This window comes from Cnephaeus nilssonii, assembly GCF_951640355.1.
Source record: "Cnephaeus nilssonii genome assembly, chromosome: 8".
NCBI classification, from domain to species: Eukaryota; Metazoa; Chordata; class Mammalia; order Chiroptera; family Vespertilionidae; genus Cnephaeus; species Cnephaeus nilssonii.
Genome location: NC_137079.1, coordinates 101,966,560 through 101,986,887, shown reverse-complemented (window position 1 = coordinate 101,986,887; position 20,328 = coordinate 101,966,560). Strand labels below are relative to the sequence as shown.

General features: G+C 42.6%; 1 protein-coding gene across 1 annotated transcript; it reads left to right on the top strand.

Annotated features, from left to right (window-relative positions):
* Positions 1 to 6,403: 6,403 nt before the first annotated feature.
* On the top strand, positions 6,404 to 6,982 carry LOC307104633 (RNA-binding protein with multiple splicing 2-like; the record flags this gene model as incomplete). The annotated part of the gene is made up of 1 exon (XM_079779632.1): positions 6,404 to 6,982. One exon carries the CDS (start codon positions 6,404 to 6,406, stop codon positions 6,980 to 6,982), a length of 579 nt encoding a protein of 192 aa, XP_079635758.1.
* Positions 6,983 to 20,328: the final 13,346 nt, after the last annotated feature.

Below are 20,328 nucleotides of genomic sequence, written 5' to 3'. Positions count from 1 at the left end.
ACTTGGTGCTGCCTGTGGCACATATGGAGATGGTAAAACTAGGGGGACTTCCTCAGGGGTTCCTGACAGAACGAGGGGTTGGGTTCCCTTCTGAGAGACCTGTTTCTTTTCTCCTACTAGTAAAACCTTATAGAACCGGATCCAAGGCAGCAAGGTTTGAGCAATTCCTAACCAGCTATCTATGTAAGGGAACTGATCTGGGTATCTGGGGTCTGTCGTGACTACATTCCAGACCACCCTGACCAGTCCTACATCTAAAGAGCCTTCCGGGGGCCAGCCGACCCCAACACCTGGCCATTCTCATTCACAGAATTTCCTCAGTGTTTTCGGGTTCATTTTAATACCAAAGTTCTAAATAAAACCCTTTTCAAAATTTTCCAACATGCAATTGAGAACAGTGAGTTTACTTTGTTCCATCCCCATGATGATCGGTGGCGAGAGACAGACAAGGGTGCAGGGAAATTTACTAAAAGCCTGGAGGGTCTCCTTAAAGAAAAGATCCTTAATCAGCACAGGCAGGGGCAGGGCAGGTAAAATCTCTCCGCCCTGCGGAGCTGTGAGCCCTGCCTCTGAAAGTCCCAGCCAGCCAAAAGAAATAAGAAAAGCTGCAAATACCTTTAAATCTACCCCAGAATTCCAAAATTTCAACCTAACACAGCAAAATCAAAGAGCAAACCAAAGCCCCTAGTACACAAACATAGACAAAATTTTTTACCAACTATCCCTCCGTGATAGAGAGCAAACATCTCTGAGAAAACTAACTCAACAGCACTGCTTGAGACTTTTGCAGACCATCACGGGTTCAGCCTTCAGTAAATCAAATGTTTGAACCAGATGAGCAAACAGAAAATCAAAGTAGCTTTTGCTTTCACACAGACCAGTTAATCAGCAGATAATTATGCAAAGATAGACAAACATCCGTACTCACACTCTCTCAGTAGACTAGTCCAGACTGGAGCTGAGCAGATAATGCCCAACTCCCCAGATGGACATGGGGGCACTCCCTGCACCCTCGCCCCAGAACAGAATTCTCGACCGACGTCTCGGTGAGAACCTACTGGAGGAGTTAAGACTGCGTCCATCCCACCTTCTTGGTAGCAAATTGGCTAGTCCCACACACAAACAAACAGAAAAGTGAACCCATAATTCCTTAATCGAATCTGAATTCACTCCCCTCCAGAGTCCTCATTCCTGATTTACCTGACAAAGTCCTATGACTTCTGGGGAGGTGATGAAGCTCCCCCTTCCACTCACTTGGAGTGGGCCTGACTGACTGGGGTCCCTACCTTACCGATTCTGTCAACAGGTCCAGAGGTGTCCGGCCACTTTCTCCAGATGCTGGCCGGGTCCTGTACTGATGTCTGGGAGCGCCTGGAGTCCCCTGGTTCAATTCTGTTAAAATCAGCAGTGCATGCCTCCTGGAGGCCTGTCCCGTGCCCCTGGGCCCCAAACCCCGTCCACTCACCAAAGGCAAGAACCAAACACGGTTAGCTTCCCAGTTCAGGGAACCAAATGTTGCAGAAGACCAATGAAATACCAAGCATGCTTCCTAGAGAAAGGGAGGGACCTCGTTTATTAACATTAGTGACCTCTGGGAATAATTTCCAAGTCAGAGTGAAGAAACACGCAGAGGGCTTCACTTTTTATAATCTTCTGGGGTCTTTGTCTTGCAGATATGGTTCTGCCCCCTTTCATAGGCTTACAGAAAGGCCCCAGGTGTTGGGGGTCCCCAGGCCATATCTGATTATATGTCCTGGGGCCAGCGATAACGACCTCCCCTCCCCCCCCCACAGGGCAGTGCATTGTTCACAGTTTTTATGGCCTGACTCGCCTTGCAAGACCAGTTTCCTCCTCACATAGGCCACCTGTGTTTGTACCTAGAGGCCAGACAGGATAGGCTGCTACTTCATCCCCTGACACATGGAAGGTACTAATCACTTGATTACTGCCCTTCTTCCTGGAAGGTAACACCAGCCTGGAAATCATTCTCCCCATAGCTCCTCAAGCAGTACCATATAAGTTAAAACCTGTGTGACAGCTTTGGACATCAAGAAATGTAATAGTTAACATCATATTATACTTCAGAAGAATTTGTTTAAAAAATGTGTTATTATTGAAGCGAAGATGGTGGCCAGTGGGACGGCAGGCTGTAAGATAGAGTGTGAGTGAGAGAGCAAAAGGAGAGTGTATGGACGTGGCGGGAGTGTCTGTATTTGTGAGTGAGGGACAGCTATATTCCACATGACTGTTGGAGACTGGCGGACCAGGCTCCCCTGCCTGGGCAGCCTCTTTTACTGCTGAAATCTCTTGGAGCAGCCGGCTCTGCCACAAAGACTAAAGGGAAGAGTGGCTGTGATCAGAAGCCCAGCCTTACCTTCAACAGGGGAGACCTTGGATACCTCCCAGGACCCTACAATCACAATGCCCAGGGACCAGCTGCCTCAGCTGCGAACCCACAAACACCGAGACTCCAGCCTCCCAGGCTATGGATTCCTAAAAAGTTTTTCCGAGGGGAGACAAAGCAGTGCCAAATATGCAAACGGGCCCTGCACCTTCTCACAGAGCAGAAAGAAGGAACAGCTGAATCGAATAACAACCACCCAGAATTGGTGAATTAAACACAGCTGGTGAGGCAATCCTTGGATGGAAAGGTCAGAGATATCCTGGAAAGAGCTCTGCCTCCTCAGATTCAGCCGGGTGTTTGTTGTTTGGGTGTTTGTTTTTGCAGTTTTTGGATTAGTTGTTGTTTGCATTCATCTCAGGGTGTTTGTTGTTTGCATTTTTTGATTAGCTGTTAGTTTTTTGGAGTTTTCTCCCCATATACATATATTTCCCCCCTCCCTTCTTTTTTTCTTCTCTTTCTTTCCTCTCTTACATTTTTTCCTTTTTATCAATATCATTTTTGCACTATTTTCTCTCCCCTAATTCTCTTTTCCCTTGTGGTCACTTTTGTTTGGGGTTATTGGTATTGTGAATACATTTGTGTTTGGTACCCTGTGCATTGTGTCTTATTGTGTTGTATCTTGTGCCTTTAAGTCAACACAGGAGAGATAGTGCTACACAATCAGACACACTGAGAGGAGTGAACATAGAGAGACAAACAAACAAACAAACAACCCCCCCCCCCCCAAAAAAAAAACAGCCCACATATGAAAGAAAAGGAGGAATCACTGGAAAAGGAAGCAAAGGAAATGGTGGCAAGCAATATGTCAGAGAAATAATTCAGAGCAATGGTCATAAGGACGCTGAAAAGGATGGAAGACAAATTCAACATTATGTGTAAGAACCAAGAGGAAATTAAGAAGAACCAAGAATAAATGAAAAATGACATCACTGCAATAAAGACCACAATAGAAAGCATCAACAGTAGACTAGAAGAAGTGGAGGACTTCATCAATGAGCTAGAAGACAAGGTAAGAAAAACTACCCAAGCAGATCAGCAACTGGAAAAACAATTAAAAAACAGGAGGAGAGCCTAAGGGAACTTTGGGACATGAAACAAAACAACATCCACATAATAGGGGTCCCAGAAGGAGAGGAAACTGAGCAAGGAATATAAAACCTGTTTGAAGAAATAATGACAGAAAACTTCCCTGATATTGGGAAGAAGAAAAAACTCACACAAGTCCAAGAAGCACACAGAGTCCAAACAAGATGAACCCAAAAAGACTGACACAATGACACATTATAATTACACTAGAAGCCCAGTGCACAAAACCATGCGCAAGCCGCGAGCCACCACCAAGAGCTTCCCTGCCCCACTACTGGGAGCCACAAGCAGTCCACCGGGAGCCACGAGCCACCCCTCCGCTGGGAGACATGAGTTGCCCGACTTTTCACAGTAGTACCTGCAGTCAGCACTGAGGACATTGGGCAAGCTGGAGGAGGAACACATGGTGATCATTCTAGTGAGAGACACTGCCTAGCCCAGACTGCTTTTCCAGCTCCACATTTGTGTCACAAAAGCAGATATTTTTAAATCTGATCTGCTGCCTCAGTCATACCACCTTGGTTTGGATTTTCTGCACCGGGAGCCACAACTACCCTGCCCCGCTGCTGGGGCTGTGAGCCTCCCTGCCCCACCACTGGGAGCCATGAGTTGCCCCACCCCACTGCAGGGACCCAGGAGCTGCCCCACCCCGCCACTGCCGGAAGCCACCAGCCGCAAGCCGTCCTGCCCCACTGCCAGGAACCATTGCTCACGGGGGTGGGGGTGGGGAAGGGACCAAGAGGTGCTCAATGCACCTTGTGGTGACTGGACATTTGGTCATTGCGGTGGTTAGGGACACTAGCTTTATATATATATATATATATATAGATTGTCAAACACCAATGACAAAGAATCTTAAAAGGCTACCAGAGAGAGATAGAAAGTTACCTACAAGAGATCTCCCATCAGATTATTGACTGATTTCTCAACAGAAACACATCAGGCCAGAAGGAAATGGAATGAAATATACAAAGCCATGCAAAGCAAGGGTCTGAATCCAAGAATACTGTACCCAGCAAGGCTATCAATCAAAGTTGAGGGTGAAATCAGGAGCTTCACAGATAAAAAAGGACTAAGGGAGTTTATTATCACCAAACCAGCAATGCAAGAAATGAAAAAGGGACTGCTATAAAAATAAGAAATAGGAAGGGAATAAGGGACACAGGCATAAAGAATAAACATGGCAAGAAACAAGTACCTATGAATAATAACTTTTTTATTTTATTTTTTAAAAATTTCTTTATTGATTATGCTATCACATAATTGTCCTCATCCCCCCATTCCCATCCCAAACCCCTCCCCACGTATTCCCCCACCCCCCTGTTGTCCATGACCACTGGTTAGGCTTATATGCATGCACACAAGTCCTTTGGTTGATCTCTCCCCCTTTCCCCCACCCTCCCCTACTTTCCCTCTAAGGTTTGACAGTCTGATCGATGCTTCCCTGTCTCTGGGTCTGTTTTTGTTCATCAGTTTATGTTCATTATTTCCCCTAGATGCATGAGATCATGTGATACAAGAAATACCTTTATAAGAATTGAAAATGAGACAAGTCATAATGGTTATGCTGCGAGGCAAATGAATCAGTCTGTAGTCAGTTTCTTTCTGGGCCAACAGTTCTTTTGAGTCCCATTTCAATGTCAAACAGTTCCTTATGTGTACATGTCGGCAATGATATTTCAGATCTAGTTGGTGGACAAATGGTGGTGATTCCAGTCCAACCGTCTCTGGTTTGGTCCTGGGCATCCTTCAGTGACGCACAGCTGCTATCTGCTAGTATGGCAAGGCATTGTCAGCGTCTTCCATCTCTGGACTGTTTCTCTTCTGTCTTCATGGCTGGAGCACTCCTGTCAATTCCTCTCTGTTGCAGGAATCCCCAGGGTCTTGGAGTTGTTTTCTGAAAATATACAAACATATTCTCGACCAAAAGTTAATAAATAGATATTTTCTATAAATTTGACTTGGGATCCTTTTTCATTTTTTTTTTGTCCAAATGATTTTCCTCTGGCTTGTTTTGACACCTTGTGTGTTTTTCATGGGTGTCTTGTTGTTAGCATTTCAAATGAAAGTTAATTTTCTAAAGTACAAATTTTCTAGATGTAATTTACTTGCAGGATACTTTTCCTTACATGATATTCTTCTACTATCACCCCATTTTTTTATTTAAATATTAGGAGGCTTTTGGAAATTTTATAATGTAGTCTTGATAGCTTTTACATTTTAATTTTTTGCACTAAAATATGACTGCTTTATGTTCATTACATGTTGCGCAATTTTACCATGAGATGAACTGCCAATAAAAATTTTTGTTAACACTTTAGGAACAGCTTTTGTACAGTACAATCAATTTTTCTAGAATATTAGCTTATTTCAATTAGCCAATTTAAATTCCTCTGAAAAATTGACTACTATTCTACTGTCAAACTCAACACTCTAACAACAATCTTATTTTACCCTGTGTATGTTAGTGGAAAGGATTATTTGCCTTCTTGAGTAGGCCCTGAGCATTCCTGGTACTAGGCTGGATTTGGATATCAAAAACCCACTTCCCCACACCATGGGTACAAGACATCTCAAACAGGGTGCCCGCCCCTTGCTGCCGCAGGCACACTCTGTGGTCGCAGTGAAAAGGTGGAGGTGACGGCCACTCAGGCTCGGCTCCTGTTCGCAGTGCCTCCCCCGCCTCACCTCCTCCACTCCTCCCGCACCCGCCAAACTTGATGTGACTTCAGCCCCACGCAGTGGCCGCCCCTCTCACTGCCCCATGCGCCCCCCACCACCACCCTGCCCCCACCCCCAGAGTGCACCACTCACCATGCCCCTTCCCACCTCCTCACCCGGGCCAGCTCCACGCTCGCCCTCCGGGTTCCCTTCTTCTCGTCACCCCTTCCCGCCTCCTTCCCCCCGCCCCGCATGAACAACCTGAAGCTGGACGAGGAGCACAGCACCAGCACTGGCCCGGGCTCAGGCTCCGGAGGCACCCTGGAGGAGGAGGTTCAGACACTGTTTGTCAGTGGCCTCCCTGTGGACATTAAACCCAGAGAATTCTACCTGCTCTTCAGGCCATTCAAGGGGTATGAAGGGTCCCTGATCAAGCTCACATCGAGACAGCCTGTTGGTTTTGTGATCTTTGACAGCTGGGCAGGAGCAGAAGCAGCCAAGAATGGTATTCGCTTTGATCCCGAGAACCCGAAGACCCTGAGGCTGGAGTTTGCCAAAGCCAATACCAAGATGTCCAAGAACAAGCTAATGGCTACACCAAATCCCACCAGCGCTCACCCCACCCTAGGAGCACACTTCATCGCACGGGACCCCTATGACCTGATGGGGACTGCTCTGATTCCCACATCCCCAGAGGCCTGGACCCCCTACCCTCTGTGCACCACAGAGCTGACCCCAGCTATCTCACACACTGCGTTCACCTACCCAGTCGCCACCCTGCATGCTCAGGTGTGCTGGTACCCTTCCTCTGATACCACCCAGCAAGGATGAAAATATCATTAGTTCTGTTAGTTTCTCAGTCTTGTTACCACAGCTTGACACTCCCCCCCCGCCCCCCCTACTGGGGAGGAAGCTGCCCACTTGCCCACAGCTTCCACTGTCCCCAGGTGGCCTGTGGAGAGCTGCTGCTTTCCTCCAAAGACTATGAATTTTAAGCCTGACTCAGTGGACTGCTTCCTGTTCCTCTCTCTCCTCTCCCTCAACCCTGTTCTGCCCAGAATCCTTCTCCAAGGCCTCAGGGGAGGGTTCTGGGACACCAGACCCAGTTCCGAGGCCTCACTGGGACTGAGCAAGGCCCGACCTCCCATCCAAACTTGCTTTTGTAGCTTCACCTCAGAGAAACAAGGCGTTTGATTTTGCATATTTTCTGGCATGAATTAAGACACTTACACTTGTGTATATGTGAGTGTACAGTTTGTTCTCACACTGTGTCACCATAGCAACAGGTCCTGGCCTTTAATGGTTCATCGTTCCTGGTCTCTCTCTTCACACCCCTCCCCTATACCCACCCTGCTTTGATGAGGCCCGCGCCCTGCTGCCAGTTCCACTGCCTCACACACTTCCCAGCTGAACAGCAATGACCACCCGACAGAGTGTTTCCTTTTTCATTTCAAATCGGGGTCCTCCGCTTCCTCCTCAGATGGGCCAGCAGCTGTTCAGAGCATCCCTTCTCTGCCCATTTTGCTCACCTCTGCACAGCGCACCCCACCCCTGCCACTGCTCCTCATTCTTTCCAAACTACGAAACCAACCAAAAAGTGAAAGTATTTTTGTACCCTGTGTAACAAAATATTTATGCATCATAAAGGATTTTTTATGTGTGTGTACAATTAATTATTGAAGAAACCTTGTTTGCCCTGTCACATAAGTTTAATGTTTAGTTTGAGGCATGAAGAAGAAAGGGTTTCCATTCTCCAGCCGTGAACCTTTGTGTCAGGCGTTAGTTTAAGAAAAATGAAGGGAAAATTGTGCAATTTTTTTTTGTTTTGTGAGCACATCAGTGCTTTGCCTTTGGCCGCAGCTGTGGCTGTCTTGCCATTTTCAGACTTGGGAGATGAGGTGGCTATTGTAATTGCTGATCCTGTGAGAATGTGAAACTGGATGATATATGAAATGCAAAATAAAAAAATCATCCACAGTAAAAAAAAAAGACATCTCAAACAAGTCTTGTTGCAGTGAGAGGGCATGAATAATAACTTTAAATGTAAATGGATTAAATGCCCCAATCAAAAGACATAGAGTAGCTGAGTGGATAAGAAAACATGACCCATATATCTGCTATTTACAGGAGACCCACCTCAGACCAAAGGACTCACACAGACTGATGGGGAAGGGATGGAAAAAGGATTTTCAGGCAAATGGAAATGAAAAAACAATAAAAAGCTGGGGTAGCAATACTTATATCTGACAAATTAGATTTCAAAGTGAAGGACATAATAAGAGATAAGGAAGGCCACTTCATAATACTAACAGGAGCAATCAAACACGAAGATATAAATCTGGTAAACATATACACACCCAAATACGTAAAAAAAAAAAAAAAATTCTGAAGAATATCAAAGGAGAGATTGACAGCAATACAGTCATAGTAGGGGACTTTAATACTCCACTAACACCACTGGATAAATCCTCTAAACAAAACATCAGCAAAGAAACATCAATCCTAAAAGAATCACTAGATCAGATGGAATTAATTGACATCTTCAGAACATTTCACCCCAAAGCTACAGATTATCCATTCTTCTCCATTGCACATGGATTATTTTCAAAGGTAGACCAGATATTGGGACACAGGCCAAGTCTCTTCAAATTCAAGAAGATAGAAATCATATCAAGCATGTTCTCAGATCACAATGGAATAAAAGCAGAAATCAACTACAATAAAAACACTGAAAGAAAATCAAACACCTAGTGGCTAAATATCATGCTATTAAACAATAATTGGGTTACCAAAGAGATCAAAGAAGAAATTAAAAGCATCATGGCAACAAATAACAATGAAAACACAACAATCCAAAATTTATGGAACACAGTGAAAGGAGTCTTGAGAGAGAAGTTCATAGCTCTACAGGCTAACCTTAAAATACAAGAAAAAATGGTAATAAATTATCTATCCCTACAACTTAAAGAGATAGAAACAGAGCATCAAGAAAAGCCCAGCATAAGCAGAAGGAAGGAAATAATAAAGATCAGAGCAGAAATAAACAACATAGAGACAAAAAAATTACAAAAGATCAATAAAACCAAGATCTAGATTTTTGAGAGGATAAAAAAGATTGATGAACATCTAGCCAGGCTAACCAAGAAGATAACAGAGAGGACCCAAATAAACAAAATCAGAAGTGAAAGGGGTGAGATAACAACGTATCCCACAGAAATACAAAGGATTATGAAAAAATACTATGAAAAACTCTATTCCAACAAAATGGACACCTAGATGAAATGGACATTATCTTAGAAAAATAAGCTCCCAAAACTTTATCAGGAGGATTCAAAAAACTTGAATAGTCCGATAACTACCAATGAAACTGAAGCAGTGATCCAAAATCTTCAAGCAAACAAAAGCCCTGGTCCCACAGCTTTACAGGGGAATTCTACCAAGCATTCAAAGAAGAACTAAAACCTATCTTCCTCAGACTATTCCAAAAAAATTCAAGAGGAAGGCACACTTCCAAGCTCTTGCTATGAATCCAGCATTACCCTAATTACAAAACCAGATAAAGACACCACAAAGAAGGGATGCCCACTCTCACCACTCCTGTTTGACATAGTACTGGAAGTACTAGACATTGCAATCAGACAAGAAGAAATAAAAGGAATCCAAATTGGAAAATAAGAAATAAAGCTGTCATTATTTGCAGATGATATGACACTATACATACAAAACGCCAAGACTCCATCAAAAAACTACTAGACTTAATAAATGAATTCAGCAATGTAGAAGGATCAAAATTGGAACCCAGAAATCTATGGGATTTTTATTCACCAATAATGAACTCACAGAAAGAGAAAGGAAAAGAAAATTCCATTTACCATCGCACCAAAAAAATTAGGATACCCAGGAATAAACTTAACTAAGTAGGTAAAAGACCTGTACTCGGAAAACTACAGGACATTGAAAAAAGAGATAGAGGGAGACATAAAGAAATGGAAGAACATACCATGTTTATGAATTGGTAGAATTAACATCATTGAAATTTCCATACTACCCAAAGCAATATACAGATTCAATGCATTCCCCATTAAAATACCATGGCATACTTCAAAGATCTAGAACAACCTCTCCAAAAATTCATCTGGAATTTAAAAAAAGACCCTAAATAGCCACAGCAACCCTGAAAAAGAACAAAGTTGGAGGGATCACAATATCAGAGATAAATCTATATTACCAAGCCACAGGTCTCAAAACTGCCTGGGACTGGCACAAGAACAGACATATAGACCAATGGAACAGCATAGAGAACCCGGAAATTCAACCAAGCCATTATGCTCAATTAATATTTGACAAAGGAGACAAGAGCATACAATGGAGTCAAGACAGTCTCTTCAATAAATGGTGCTGGGGAATTTGGTCAGATACATTAAAAAGAAAAAGAAACTAGATCACCAACTTACACCATACACAAAAACAAACTCAAAATGGCTAAAGGACTTAAATGTAAGATGGGAAACCATAAAAATCCTATAAGACTTTATAGGCAGCAAAATAGCAGACATATGTTGTAGCAATATTTTTACTGACACAGCTCATAGGGCAATGGAAACTAAAGAGAAAATAAACAAATGGGACTACATCAGAATAAAAAGCTTCTGCACAGCAAAAGAAACCATCAACAAAACAACAAGAAAGCCCACTACATATTTCCCAATGCTATTTCAGATAAGGATTTAATCTCCAAAATTTACATATTTGCCAATGTTATCTCCGATAATAGTTTAATCTCCAACATTTACAGGGAACTCATACAACTTAACAAAAAAAAAGATAAACGATCCAATCAAAAAAATGGGCAAAGAACCTAAATAGACACTTTTCAAAAGAGGACATACAGAAGGTCGATAGACATATAAAAGCATGCTCAAAGTCACTAATCATGTGAGAGATGCAAATCCAAACAACAATAAGATATGATCTCACACCTGTCAGAATGGCTGTCATGAACAAATCAACAAATGATAAATTCTGGTGAGGATGTGGAGAAAAAGGAACCCTTGTCCACTGCTGGTGGGAATACTGACTGGTGCAGCCACTGTGAAAGACAGTATGGAGTTTGCTCAAAAAGTTAAAAATGGAACTCCGTTTGACCCAGTAATCCCACTTTTTGGACTACATCCTAAGAAACCAGAAATACCAATCAGAAAGGTTATATGCACCCCTACATTCATAGCAGCAAAATTTACAATAGCTAAGATTTGGAAACAACCTAAATGCCATCAGAAGATGAGTAGATTAAAAAACTGTGATAAATCTACACAGTGGAATACTACACTCCTATAAAAAAGAAGTAACTTTTACCATTTGCAACAGCATGGATGGAACTGGAGAGCATTATGCTAAGCAAATTAAGCCCGTCAGAAAAAGATAAATATCACATGGTCTCACTCATATCCTATTTAATAAAGAGGAAATATACTAATTGACCTCATGCTGTCGCAAAAATGGGGCACCCACAGCCAATAAGGAGAGAATATGCTAATTGACTTCCACGCCATCAACGATGGCTGCACCGATAGCCAATAAGGAGGGAATATGCTTATTGACTGCCATGCCCTCAAGGATGGTGGTGCCCAGAGCCACAAGATGGTGGCACCCAGTCCCCTCAGCCCCGCTGGGGTGGCAGGCCTTGCTACGCACCTGCCTCTGGATTCCCCCAGTTCCCTCATTCCCCCAGCCACCCAGGGCCGGCTCGAGGCACAGGCAAGCCTAAATTGTGGCTGCCCAGCCACCCTGGGCCACCCGAGGCTCAGGTAACCAGGGCCGGCCAAGGCTTGTGCTGCTGGCAGGGGCAGCAGCAGAGATGTGATGGGGCGTCGCCTTTCCCTGATTGCTGAGTCCCTCCCACCCCTGAGGGCTCCCAGGCTGTGAGAGGGGCCAGGCTGGGTTGAGGGACCCCCCCTCCAGTGTATGAATTTTCATGCACCAGGCCTCTAGTGTGGGATATAATGATCATAATTTAATGAACAAGAATAGATCCAGAGACAAATGGCGGGGGGGGGGGGGTGTTAGAGAGCAACCAAAGGACTTGTATGCATGCATATTAGTGTAACCTATGGACACAAACACTGGGGCGATGGGGACTTGACCGGGGTGGGAATGGCTTGAGGGGGGTCACGTGGGGAAAAAGGTTGCATATGTAAAACTTTAGACAATAAATAAATTAAAAATATGTGTTATTATTGAGTGCAATTTCTCTGGGAATGTACCAGTTGGATCAATTTTGTCTATTTGTAGAATGTGAAATTATTTCCAACTAGAGGCCCGGTGCACGAATTCATCACCAGTGAGGTCCATCGGCCTGGCCTGCGGGATCAGGCTGAAACCGGCTCTCCGACATCCTCCAAGGGGTCCCGGATTGCAAGAGGGTGTAGGTCAGGCTGAGGGACCCCACCAGTGCACAATCAGGGCTGGGGAGGAATGTGGGAGGTTGGCAAGCTAGGGAGGGACCATGGGAGGGCTCCAGGACATGTCTGGCCTATCTCACTCAGTCCCGATCTGCCGGACCCCAGCAGCAAGCTAACCTACTGTTCGGAGCGTCTGCCCCCTGGTGGTCAGTGCATGTCATAGTGACTGGTCGAATGGTCAACTGTCTGGCCCCTGGTCATCAGGGCACATCATAGCAAACAGTTGAGCAGCCTTAGCATATCATTAGCATATTATGCTTTTATTGGTTGGATGGATGACCAGACGACTGGATACTTAGCATATTAGGCTTTTATTATATAGGATATGTGTACTCTTCACTACAAATGAATGAAATACCCTGAGGCAGATTCTGACAGCAACTTCATGTTCAAGCTTGGAATGTACTGCATGATTATAATTACTCTACATTTGAAAGTAAAGTCAGAAAACTACTTATGAGACTGTCCTTAGACTTACTATTCTTTTCCATGTCCTCATCAGTCATCCGTATTTCTAATGTTAATTGTGATATTTTGGCTTTCTTTTATTTGTATTGAAGTAGCACACCCTACTTTTCTTTCTTTTTTTTTCATTTACTCAATATATTATTTTTTCTTTAAAAATTTATTGTTTTTTAAAATTTTATCTTTATTGTTGAATTTATTACAGATGTCCCCTTTGTTTCATTCCCATTGACCTCCTCCATCCTGCACCTGCCCCTCCCAAGCCTTCACACTTGTCTGTGTCCATGGGCTATGCATATATGCATACAAGTTCCTCAGTTAATCTCTCTCTCTCTCACCCCCACTCCTCCCTTCCATCTGAAATTCGTCAGTCTGTTCCATGCTTCTATGTTTCTGGATCTGTTTTGTTTATCAATTTATATTTTTCACTAGATATCACGTGGTAAGTACCTGTGATACTTATCTTTCTCTGACTGACTTACTTTGCTTAGCAAAATATTCTCCAGGTCCATCCATGCTGTTGCAAATGGTAAGAGTTATTTATTTTTTACAGCTGCACAGTATTTCATGGTATAAATGCCATGCTTTTTTATCCACTCATCTACTGATGGGCACTTGGGCTGTTTCCAAATCTTAGCTATTGTAAATTGCACTGCTATGAACATAAGGTTGCATTTATTCTTTCTAATTTGTGTTTCTTAGGATATATTCCTAGAAGTGGGATCACTGGGTTAAATGGGAGTTTCATTTTTAATTTTTCTTAAGAAACACCATACTGTTTTCTACAGAGGTTGTACCTGTCTGCATTCCCACCAGCAATGTACCAGAGTTCCTTTTTCTCCACATCCTTATCAGCACTTGTCGTTTGTTGATTTATTGATGATAACCATTCTGACAGATGTGAGGTAATACTTCATTGTTGTTTTAATTTCCCTGTCTCAGATGATTAGTGACTTTGAGCATTTTTTCATATATCTCTTGGCCTTCTATATATTCACTTTGAAGAAGTGTCTATTTAGGTCCTTTGCCTATGTTTTAATTGGATTGTTTGTCTCCCTTTTGTTAAGTTTTTTGAGTTCTTTTTAGATTTTGGAAATTAACCCCTTATCAGATGTATCATTGCCCATTCAGTGGGCTGTCTTTTTATTTTGTTGATGGTTTATTTTCTGTGTAGAAAATTTTTATTTTGATGTAGTCCCATTTATTTATTTTCACCTTAGTTTCCTTTGCCCCAGGACAGTGGTCGGCAAACTCATTAGTCAACAGAGCCAAATATCAACAGTACAATGATTGAAATTTCTTTTGAGAGCCAAATTTTTTAAACTTAAACTTCTTCTAATGCCACTTCTTCAAAATAGACTCTCCCAGGCCGTGGTATTTTGTGGAAGAGCCACACTCAAGGGGTCAAAGAGCCGCAGGTGGCTCGCGAGCCGCAGTTTGCCGACCACAGTCCTAGGAGATGTATCTGTAAACATATTGCTATGAGAGATGTCTGAGATTTTGCTTTTCTAATTCACCAAGTTAAGCACAGTAGAAGAGGGCGTCCAGATTAGAAATAGTTCATCATTCTTAACCAAAATAAAAGTGAGAATAATGATATGATCTAAAAACTTCAAATATCCCATTAACTCTTTTTCCTAAAACACTGGAAGAGATTACTGAACAGGAACGAGTCAGGGATGCTCACTCTCACCACTCCTGTTCAACATAGTGCTGGAAGTGCTAGCCATAGAAATTAGACATGAAGAAATGAAAGTTATTGAAATTGGAAAAGAAGACATAAAACTGTCATAATTCTCAGATGACATGATACTGTACATAGAAAACCCTAAAGACTCCATCAAAAAATTATTAGACTTAATAAATGAATTCAGAAATGTAGCAGGATACAAAATTAACTCCAAGAAATCTATGGCCTTTCTATACATCAATAGTGAACTTACAGAAAGAGAGACTAAAAAAACAATCCCATTTACCATCGCACCAAAAAACATTAAGATACCTAGGAATAAACTTAACTAAGGAGGTAAAAGACATATATGCGGAAAACTACAGGACAGTGAAAAAAGAGATAAAGGAAGACATAAACTGATGGAAGAACATACCGTGTTCATGGATTGGTAGAATCAACATCATTAAAATGTTCATACTGGATTGGGGGAAAAAGATGGCGACCGGCAGGAAGGTAGGGAGAGAGAGAGTGTGAGTGAGGAACCCATAGAGGAGAGTGTAGATGTGTGAGGTGTGTGTGTGTGTGTGTATGAGCTAGGGTCAGTTAGATTCTGCACGTCTTCCAAGGGGCTCCCTAACCAGGCAGTCCTAGACGGCGGAGCCCCGCGCACAAAGCGGACACTTCTCGGCGGCTGGTGCGGACGCGGAGACCACGCCATCTTGAGAAACAGAGCTGCCTGAGACTCGGATCCTGGCTTCAGACACAAACCAGGACCCTGCAGCCACTGGGGACAGAGAACTGCTATCACAGCTTCAGACCAACAAACAACAAGAATCCAGACTTCCCCGCAGATTTCTGTGAGTCAAAGAGCCTATCCCCCTCCCCGTAGGCGCGCAGATAGTGCCATAGTAACTGATAGACCCTCCCCTCACCCAAGCTGCAGAGCTTTGCACAGGGACGCACTCCCCCGTAGGGAATTTGGCACGCGCGGGACAGAAGCAGCTCCCCGTCGGGGAAATCTGTCAGTGCGCACAGAGGGCTCCCCTTCAGGGGACTTGGGGAATTTGGCTTGCGGGTCACAGCTCCCCCTTCGGGAAATCTTAGAGCGCGCACAGAGGGGCTTCCCTTTGGGGAATTTGGCGCGCAGGACGGACTCCGCCCCCCTTCCGGGACTCTGGGAGAGTGCACAGAGCCAGCTCACCTTCAGGATTTTAAGAATGTGCACTCTAGCTGGTTTGGCTCAGTAGAGAGAGCACACACAGGACGCAGCTCCACTTCAGGGAATTTGGCACGCCGGACACAGCTGCCTGGGATCCCTGACTCACAGTGCATTCACACTAAGAGCCAGCGACCCCAATTGTTGGTGCATGCACACACAGGGACCCTGATTCTCAACGAGACTTTGACACTCGAGTCTTGGTGCAGACACAGGGAAACTCTGACTCCTGGCACATGCTAAGGATCTCATTTCGGCACATACCAACAGTGTGGTTCAGACAGGGCCCTTGATTCTAAGTGTGCACACGAGACCACACGGAACACTGGGGACACTGACCCTGGGCAAGTCTGGTTTCCGCCAACCAAAGGCAGCCACACGTCCTAGTGTCAGAGCACTTCAGTGAAACTCGGGTGGAGCGAAGTCCCCACAGCACACGGCCCAGGTCCACGCAAACGGAAGCTTGAGCTTTCTGGTAATAGCCAGAATGGGGAAACGAAATAACTCACAGAGGAAAGAAAATGTGGAGTCGCCAAGAAAGGAAATTAGTGAAACTGAAGCTTGCAACATGACCGAAAAGGAGTTCAGAGTAATGGTCGTGGAATTTATACATCGGATGGATGAGAAAATCAACAATTTATGCAAGAATCAGGAAGAAATGAAAAGTGATATAGCTACAATCAAAAACACCATGGAAAGTTTCAACAGTAGACTACAAGAAGCAGAGGACCGAATTGATGAGTTAGAAGATCAGGTACAGAAACAAGCTCAATCTGAACAGCAATTGGAGAAAAAAATTAAAAAGCAGGAGGAAAGCCTAAGGGAGCTTCGGGACAACATGAAACGAAGTAACATGCGTATAATAGGGCTGCCAGAAGGACAAGAAGAGCAGCAGGGATTAGAAAATCTATTCGAAGAAATAATGACAGAAAACTTCCCGGATATGGGAAAGATAAAAGTTACGCAAGTACAGAGAGTCCCAAGCAGGATCAACCCCAAAAGACCCACACCAAGACATGTCATAATTTCAATGGCAAATATAAATGATAAAGAGAGAATCCTAAAGGCGGCAAGAGAGAAACAGAGAGTTACCTACAAAGGAACACCCATCAGATTGTCAAATGATTACTCAACAGAAACACAACAAGCTAGAAGTGAATGGAAGGAGGTATACTAAGTGTTGCAAAGCAAAGGACTGAATCCAAGAATACTATATCCAGCAAGACTATCAATCAAAATTGAAGGGGAAATCAGGAGCTTTGCAGACAAAATAAGGCTCAGGGAGTTTATCACCACCAAACCAGCAATGCAAGAATTGCTAAAGGGAATACTATAAAGAGAAGAAATAAACAGGTAAGAAGGAATACAGACACAAAAATAGATATGACTACAAAGAAATACCTTTCAGTAATAACATTAAATGTAAATGGACTAAATGCTCCAATCAAAAGACATCGAGTAGCTGAATGGATAAAAAAACATGACCCATATATATGCTGTCTACAAGAGACCCACCTCAGAACAAGAGACTCACACAAATTGAAAGTGAAGGGATGGAAAAATATCTTTCAGGCAAATGGAAATGAAAAAAAAGCTGGGGTAGCAATACTTGTATCTGACAAAATAGACCTCAAAGTAAATGCCATAACAAGAGATAAGGAAGGCCACTTCATAATACTAAAGGGAGAAATCCAACAAGAAGAAATAATTCTGGTAAACATATACGCTCCCAATATAGGAGCACCCAAATACATAAAAAAACTCCTGGAGGATATCAAGGGAGAGATTAATAGCAATACAATCATAGTAGGAGACTTTAATACCCCACTATCACCACTGGACAAATCATCTAAACAAAAAATCAGCAAAGAAACAGCAATCCTAAATGACTCACTAGACCAGATGGAATTAATTGACATCTTCAGAACATTTCACCCCAAAGCCACAGAATATACATTCTTCTCAAGTGCACATGGGTCATTTTCAAAGATAGATCATATGCTGGGTCACAGGCAAATTCTCTTCAAATTCAAGAAGATAGAAATTATATCAAGCATCTTCTCAGATCACAGTGGCATAAAACTGGAAATCAACTACAATAAATACAATCCAAAGAAATCAAACACATGGAGACTAAACAGCATGCTATTAAATAAGGACTGGGTCACCAGAGAGATCAAGGAAGAAATAAAAAACATCATGGCAACAAATGACAATGAAAACACAACAATCCAAAATCTATGGGACACAGCGAAAGCAGTCCTGAGAGGGAAGTTCATAGCTCTACAAGCCTATTGCAAAAAACAAGAAACAATGGTAATAAATTACTTAACCCTACAACTCAAAGAGCTAGAAAAAGAGCAGCAAGAAAAGCCCAGTGTAACCAGAAGGAAGGAAATAACAAAGATCAGAGCGGAGATAAATGACATAGAGACCAAAGAAATAATACATAAGATCAACAAAACCAAGAGCTGGTTCTTTGAAAGGATAAACAAGATTGATGGACCTCTAGCCAGGCTCACCAAGAAGCAAAGAGAGAGGACCCAAATAAACAAAATCAGAAATGAAAGAGGTGAAATAACAACAGACCCCGCTGAGACACAAAGGATTGTTACAAAATACTACGAACAACTCTATTCCAACAAACTGGACAACCTGGAGGAAATGGACATATTCCTAGAAAAATATAACCTTCCAAAAATCACTCAAGAAGAATCTAAACAGCTCAATAGGCCAATAACTATGGACGAAATTGAAGCAGTCATCAAAAAGCTTCCGGCAAACAAATCCTGGGGCCTGATGGCTTCACAGGAGAGTTTTACCAAACATTCAAGGAAGAACTAAAACCTATCCTCCTCAGACTATTCCAAAAAATTCAAGTGGAAGGAACACTTCCAAGCTCCTTCTATGAAGCCAGCATCACCCTAATACCAAAACCAGACAAAGACAACACAATGAAAGAGAATTACAGACCAATATCCCTCATGAACATAGATGCCAAAATCCTCAACAAAATTCTAGCAAATCGGCTCCAGCAGTACATCAGAAAGATCATACACCATGACCAAGTAGGATTTATCCCAGGAATGCAAGGATGGTACAATATCCGCAAATCAATAAACGTGATACATCACATAAACAAATTGAGAGATAAAAATCACATAGTCATATCAATTGATGCAGAAAAAGCATTTGACAAAATCCAACACCCTTTCTTGATAAAAACTCTCAACAAGGTGGGAATAGAAGGCTCATAACTCAACATAATAAAAGCTATATATGATAAACCCACAGCAAACATCATACTCAATGGACAAAAACTAAAAACATTTCCCCTAAGAACAGGAACAAGACAGGGATGCCCACTCTCACCACTCCTGTTTGACATAGTACTGGAAGTATTAGCTATTTCAATTAGACAAGAAGAAGAAATAAAAGGCATCCAAATTGGAAAAGAACGAGTAAAGCTGTCTTTATTTGCAGACGACATGATATTGTACATAAAAAATCCGAAAGACTCCGTCAAAAAACTAATAGACTTAATAAATGAATTCAGCAATGTAGCAGGATACAAAATTAACGCCAAGAAATCTATGGCCTTTCTATACACCAATAGTGAACTTACAGACAGAGAGACTAAAAAGGCAATCCCATTTACCATCGCACCAAAAAAATTAAGATACCAAGGAATAAACTTAACTAAGGAGGTAAAAGACCTATACACAGAAAACTACAGGACACTGAAAAAAGAGATAGAGGAAGACGTAAACAGATGGAAGAACATACCATGTTCATGGATTGGTAGAATCAACATCATTAAAATGTCCATACTACCCAAAGCAATCTACAGGTTCAATGCACTCCCCATCAAAATACCAACAGCATATTTCACAGACCTAGAAAGAACTCTCCAAAAATTCATCTGGAATAAAAAAAGACCCCGAATAGCCGCAGCAATCCTGAGAAAGAAGAATAAAGTAGGAGGGATCTCAATACCAGATATAAAGCTGTATTACAAAGCCACTGTTCTCAAAACAGCCTGGTACTGGCACAAGAACAGACATATAGATCAATGGAACAGAATAGAGAATCCAGATATCGACCCAAACCACTATGCTCAATTAATATTTGACAAAGGAGGCATGAACATACAATGGAATAAAGACAGTCTCTTCAATAAATGGTGTTGGGAAAATTGGACAGATACATGCAAAAAAATGAAGCTTGATGACCAACTTACGCCATACACAAAAATAAACTCAAAACGGATACAGGACTTAAACATAAGACGGGAAACCATAAATATACTAGAGCAATCCACAGGCAGCAAAATCTCAGACATATGCCAAAAGAACTTCTTCAC